At 42.0% G+C, this 7,097-nt stretch overlaps 1 protein-coding gene across 1 annotated transcript in view; it reads right to left on the minus strand.

Moving 5' to 3' along the window:
• Positions 1-4,463: 4,463 nt before the first annotated feature.
• Positions 4,464-7,097, minus strand: part of cct2 (chaperonin containing TCP1, subunit 2 (beta)) — a 21,273-nt gene continuing 18,639 nt past the window's right edge. The window contains exons 13-16 of the mRNA XM_080022549.1: positions 5,672-5,775; positions 5,485-5,584; positions 5,142-5,283; positions 4,464-4,767 (exon numbers count right to left, since the gene is read on the minus strand). Of these exons, the coding sequence (XP_079878675.1) occupies positions 4,737-4,767; positions 5,142-5,283; positions 5,485-5,584; positions 5,672-5,775 (377 nt within the window). The 3' untranslated portion in view covers positions 4,464-4,736. The remainder of the gene's footprint in view (positions 4,768-5,141; positions 5,284-5,484; positions 5,585-5,671; positions 5,776-7,097) is intronic.

A 7,097-nucleotide genomic window follows, 5' to 3' on the forward strand; every position in this document is an offset into this window, starting at 1 on the left:
GACATCACAAGACTCAACACAAAGAAGGTGTGGTCAGTGGAGGGCAGGTGTGGTCAGTGGAGGGCAGGTGAGGTCAGTGTAAGACAGGTGTGGTCAGTGTAGGACAGGTATGGCCAGTGTAGGACAGGTGTGGTCAGTGTAGGACAGGTGAGGTAGAGACAGAGATGCACTTTCTACTACACTGTCAACGATACAAACACATTGATGTGTTGTTATTGTATCTAATGTTGTTGAGTGCTACCTGCCTTCTAGCTTTGGAAATACTGTTGTAATAATTGTCATCAAATAAAGGTCAATTTAATTGATTTAAATTGAATTGAGAAAGAGGGGGTGAGAGAGAGCGGGGGGGAGCAAGAGAGAGAGCGAGAGAGAGAGAGAGAGAGAGAGAGGAAGAGAAAGCAAGAGAGAGCGGGAAAACATTTATTTACATACTTTCTTGCCTTCATAAAAGACAATTAAACATCTAAGCCAACAAAGAAACGAAAAGTAAATTAAAAATACAAAAATAGATAGAAATAGAAAACAACAAGAAAAGAAAACAACAAACACAAAACAGAAACATGATTAAAAGTGTTACTTAAAAACACAGCTAAAAAGATCTCGAGAAGTTAGAAGACTAGAGATGCTCCTGGTCAGAACCAGAACCTGCCATACACCCAGACCCCACCCTGGCCCTCACTAGAGCTGCTCTTGGGTCAGATCTGTTCTCCGCCATCATCCTTCTACTCCTGTAGATTGACATCTTTTCTCTCCTGTAACAAGTTCATCAGTTTTCATTTAGTAACAGTTATTTTTTCAAAACCTGCACCATAAATAAAAACATTGGAGAATTTCTCACTGAAAACAACAAAGTTATTTTAGAACGACAAATAAACATTAAACACTTACAATGACAAATAAACATTAAACATAAATACTGACAAATAAACATTTTAGTCTCTGACATTCAATGTCACAGTCAAACAGTTTGAGTTTGAGAAAGTACATTGTTTTGTTTTGGGACAGTTGGTTAAAAACGTTGACAAGAGAGCCGTGTAACATAATAATATATCCCACTGTATAGTAATATATAGTGTAATATCCTCCATGTATAGTATAATATAGTGTAATAGTGTTATATAGTGTAATATAGTATAATAGTGTCATATAGTATTATATAATAAAGAAAAATATAGTGTAATATAGTATCATATACTATAATAGTGAAATATAGTGAAATATAGTGTAATTGTGTAATATAGTGAAATATAGTGTAATTGTGTAATATAGTAAAATATAGTGTAATATAGTATAATATAGACTAATATAATAGTGTAATATAGTATAATTTAGTACAGTATAATATAGTGTGATATAGTATAATATATTGTATAATATAGTGTAATATGGTATGTGTAAAGTGATTTACCTTCATCATGTACAAGTCTGTCTAACACGTTTTACCTTTCATCATGTACAAGTCTGTGAAAAGTGTTTTACTTTAAATCATGTAAAAGTCTGTAAAGTATTTTACTTTCAACATGAACAAGTCCGGTGAAAAGTGTTTTACCTTCATCATGTACAAGTCTGTGAAAAGTGTTTTACTTTAATCATGTACAAGTCTATGTGTAAAGTGATTTACCTTCATCATGTACAAGTCTATGTGTAAAGTGTTTTACCTTCATCATGTACTACAAGTCTGTAAAGTGGTTTACCTTCATCATGTACTACAAGTCTGTAAAGTGGTTTACCTTCATCATGTACTACAAGTCTGTAAAGTGGTTTACCTTCATCATGTACTACAAGTCTGTAAAGTGGTTTACCTTCATCATGTACAAGTCTATTTGTAAAGTGTTTACCTTCATCATGTACAAGTCTGTAAAGTGGTTTACCTTCATCATGTACAAGTCTATGTGTAAAGGGTTTTACCTTTGTTGGGATCTGGAAAACGGATCCCTCCCAGGTTGGTTGATGTGTGGAACTTCCTCAATAAGATGGAGACGGGTGCGATGCAAAACGGATCCTTTATTAGCGCTACTGCAGGGGGGTCAATGAGCAACGCCAAAGACGAAGAGACGAGCCAAAATGACGTCAAAGACTGCAACCCTTATATAGTCTAATCTGAGCAAGTCGTCACAAAAGGCTATATGTGTCACAAAGCCACTGGTCACAAAGGGACATTTCCAACCAGAGGCGCCATTTTAGGCAAAACGCCCTATCATTTCTATCAGGCGCCATTTTAAGCGCCATACTACATCCAACCCCTTCATCATGTACAAGGCTGTAAAGTGGTTTACATTCATCATGTACAAGTCTATGTGTAAAGTGGTTAACCTTCATCATGTACAAGTCTATGTGTACAGTGTTTTACTTTCATCATGTACAAGTCTAAGTGTAAAGTGGTTTACCTTCATCATGTAAAAGTCTGTAAAGTGGTTTACCTTCATGTACAAGTCTATGTGTAGAGTGTTTTACTTCCATCATGTACAAGTCTGTGTAAAGTGGTTTACCTTCAACATGTACGAGCCTGTGTGTAAAGTGGGTCACTTTCATCATGTACAAGCCTGTGTGTAAAGTGGTTTACATTCAACATGTACAAGCCTATGTGTAAAGTATTTTACTTTCATCATGTACAAGCCCAACTACAAAGTCTCAACTACCAAGTCTGGGCTTTGGCGTAATTGGCGTTGAGAAGCAGCATAGGTCAGAAGGCTACACAATCATGGGGAAGACTGCTGACTTGACAGATGTCCAAAAGACAGTCATTGACACTCTCCACAAGGAGGGTGTCCAAATGCCAGGATGTGGACTTGCTCCGCCCATTTTATGGAGGATGCATCTGTGGTGACTTGTGTGGACTTGGGACAGCCAAATATCCCAGAATGCATTTCGCACCAAGCGGTGGTAATGGCAATGGCGGAAAGGAGTCTGTACTCCCGAGTCGAACTTGCCAAGTCTGAACTACCAAGTGCACAAGTCTGGACTTTGCGTACCTGGTATTGAGAAACGACCTCTGTTTTAAGAGTGTGTTAGGGAAGTGCACATTTCGGAGCTTTAAATAGAAGGTTTCCTGTTAGAGGCTTTTCATTTTCAAAGTAAAAGTTTTTAAACGATTTTTAAAAATCAAAGTTCCAGCAATTGGCCATGTGACTTGAGAACTTATCTACATGCTGCAAAGCATTATTCAAAGCATTCCCAAGTACTGCTTCAAGTACCTGGGAGTCCACATCACAGAGGACTTAACATGGACTTTACAGACACTGGTGAGAAAGGCGAGGCAGCGTCTTTACCACCTCAGGCAGCTGAGGAAACTCAGGGTCTCTGTGAGGATCCTCAAGTCCTTCTACTGTGGAGCGATGGAGAGCATCCTGACAGGCAACATCACTGCCTGCTTTGGGAACTGTACTGCACAGGACAGGAGGGCCCTGCAGAGGGTGGTACCTTCAGCTGAACGTACCACTGGAACTACCCTCGCCCCCCTTGCAGAAGTTATACACCAGGAGCTGTAGTAGCAGAGCTGTAGGATCATGAAGGATCCTCATCACCCCAACAACGGACTGTTTCAGCTGCTGCGGTCAGGCAAGCGCCTCCGCAGTCACACAGCGAGAACAGAGACTGAGTTTCTACATCAAGACATAAGAACTGTCAACGCTGACCTCACCAGGGGTGCTCACAAAAAGTACTGAGACACTTATACCACCTTACTGTACTGTATGTAGCATACTGTACTGCATACTGGATCACTGTTCTGGGTTACTGCATACTGTACTGTATCACTGTTCTGGGTTACTGCATACTGTACTGTATGCAGCGTACTGTATCACTGCTCTGAGTTACTGCATACTGTACTGGGTAGTAAACCATTACAGTGACATACTGTACTGTATTGCTATGTAGTCCTATTGTATACTGTATTGTATATCTCCATACACACCTCACTTTATTCACATGCCACTTTAATGCACATATCTGTATATACATAAGTCTATCCCATGAACATTACTCTATTACTCTATTTTCTACCCCCACCCTGTATAACTTTGAGTGATGTCATTTAATTCCATATTATTCTATTTACTTACTGCATGTTTTAGGAATCAGTTAGTTTCAGTCATTTAGTCAAGTAGAAATTAGGTAGCTATTGTTTTCAGTCTAGAACAGTAATCACCGGGTGCGTTGCATTGACATTTCACTGCATATACAGTATGTATGAAAGTATGTATATGTGTGAAGTATGTATATGTGTGAAAGTATGTACATGTATCAAAGTATGTACATGTATCAAAGTATGTACATGTATGTGATGAGTAAACCTCTTGAATCTTGGGTTTTATTATTTTCAAAATGCTCTCAGCCACTTCAGTGTGGATTAAACTGACAGCACAGAGGGGTGGTGGACTCCTCCACCAATAGAAACAGCACAGAGGGGTGGTGGACTCCTCCACCAATAGAAACAGCACAGAGGGGTGGTGGACTCACAGGAAGCGGATTCAGACGTTTTTTATTCCACTAAACAAACAGCGTTATTCTCAGAGCGACCACTAGAGGCCGCCAGGCAGGACACTAATGCAGGCTAGCCATATTAGCATTATCATTGGCTGTGTAAACAAAGCAGTGTATGTAGCTAGCATTCAGCTATCTAGCTAGCCTAGCTAACCTGCAAGGTGGGCACATGTAAATATAACAGGACTGTATTGATCACTGATCAGTTACTGTATTGATCACTGATCAGTTCTCTGATCTGCTCCAGGCTCCCCTCAACAGGGATGATGATCTGGAACCCGCTTCCTAAAGGACGGAAAATAGAACTACTTCAGAAAAGTAGGAAGCACAGTATGTACAGCACAGTACTAACAGTACAGACAGCACAGTAATTACAGTAACGACAGTACAGTATTGACAGTACAGACAGCACAGTACTATCACTACAGACAGTATGGTACAGACAGTACCGTATTGCAACCAGTACAGTATTGACAGGACAGTAAAGTACAGACAGTACAATATAGCCAGTACATACAGTATTGACAGCACAGTACAGTAAGTACAGTACTAACAGTAGTCTTTACAGCACCATAAGTACAGTAGACAATATAGTACTAACAGTACAGTACTGACAGTACAGACAGTAGGGTACTAAGAGTACAGACAGCAGTACTGACCTGGGAGCAGCTTTGATGATGTTGTCCACCCTGATGATCATCTCTGCAGCCTCTGAGGCGCTGAGCAAAACCTGACGCTTCACCTGGAAAGACTCCGTCACCCCCAGGGACCGCATGTCGCCCACTGAGCCACATCCCATGTCTGCACCATGCCCAAAGGAGTGTACGTCAGTGTAGTACACGGTAATATACTGTATACTTCAGTGTAGTACACAGTTTACTTCAGTGTAGTACACTAATACACTGTACTTTAGTGTAGTATACAGTAATACACTGTGTACTTCACTGTAGTACACACTAATACACTGTGTACTAATAGACTGTGTACTTCAGTGTGTTTTACCCAGGCCGTAGCTGCTCTTGCCCTCCTGGTGTGCAGCTCTCAGTTGAGCCACCAGGTCTGCACTGTCGTACCCAGCGTTGTCTGCGATGATGGTGGGAAGCTACACACACACACACACACAATAAATATATATACAGTATACACACATACCCAGAGACACGCAGACAGACAGACAGACAGGTCTCACCATCCTCAGAGCCTTAGCGAAGGACTCCATGGCGACTGCCTCCTTTCCTGGTGTCTTGTTGGACAGGTCCGTGACGGCCTTCGCCATCAGCATCTCAGAGCAGCCTGAGGGGTGGGGCCACAGCGTTACAACTCAGAGCAGCCTCAGGGGTGGGGCCACGGTACCGTAGTGTTAAGATATAAAAACAAAAAGTTAAAAAAGGTGTAAAAATGTTTTTTAAGTCATCTAAGTCATGTAACTGTGTGTATGACTGCTGGGGGAGACAGGGTTAAAGGTCATTGGTGGTTGTTCTCATGTGCATAAGTTCATGTGGTTGGAGGGGAGGTTTCCAGGATACAGGATCATTCAAATATTCATATCCCTTAATATTTATTTGATATTTTAAAAACGTTTCAATAATAAATAAACAACCCTGTACTACAGGTAGTAAGTGTACAACAGGTATAAACATCAATGATAACAGTAAAAGCTCCTTTTCAGGCGAGGGCGGAGCTTAGCATATCTACATGTAGGAAGAAACACAGAAGGTGGTGTCATCACCCTGAGACTGTTCCTTCATTCTACTAGAGCCCACCCTACCAGGTGTTGGAAAGAGACACGCCCATCCCCACCACCCTACCAGGTGGTGGAGACACACGCCCATCCCCATCACCCTACCAGGTGGTGGAGAGCGACACGCCCATCCCCACCACCCTACCAGGTGGTGGAGGGACACGCCCACCCTACACCTGGACGGGTGACACTCTCCACTATAACATCTGTTCTTTTATCTCCTGTTTCTATTGAAGAGGCTGCGTAGCCACACACACACACACACACACACACACACACACACACACACACACACACACACACACACACACACACACACACACACACACACACACACACACACACACACACACACACACACACAGGCTGCACGTGTGTGTATTGAAGCGTAGTGGGCGTAACCAACACTTCAATAACATATACTGTAGTACCTGTACTGTAAAAGTATGTGGGTGAGACTGTGTGTGACAGTGTGTGTGAGAGACAGTGTGTGTGTGACAGGGCATGTGTGACAGGGTGGGTGTGTGTGTGACAGGGTGTGTGTGTGTGTGTGTGTGTGTGTGACAGTGTGTGTGTGACAGTGTGTGTGTGACAGTGTGCGTGTGTGTTTGCGACTGTGTGTGACAGTTTGTGTGTGACAGTGTGTGTGTGTGAGACAGTGTGTGACAGTGTGTGTGTGAGACAGTGTGTGACAGTGTGTGTCTGGAGGGCGATAGTGGCGCCGCCCCTAGCGGTCGCCTGCGCCGGCGCTCTGGTTACTTTCTTACTTTTTAGTATTCTTTTCCTTTTTTATCATAATGTTCGCCAGAAAAAACAACAACAATTAACTCATACGACCAGCGATGCACTCATGGCTATAAAAAGTTCCCTAAAC

The sequence above is a fragment of the Zeus faber genome (genome assembly GCF_960531495.2).
Source record: "Zeus faber genome assembly, chromosome: 21".
Taxonomy (NCBI): Eukaryota; Metazoa; Chordata; class Actinopteri; order Zeiformes; family Zeidae; genus Zeus; species Zeus faber.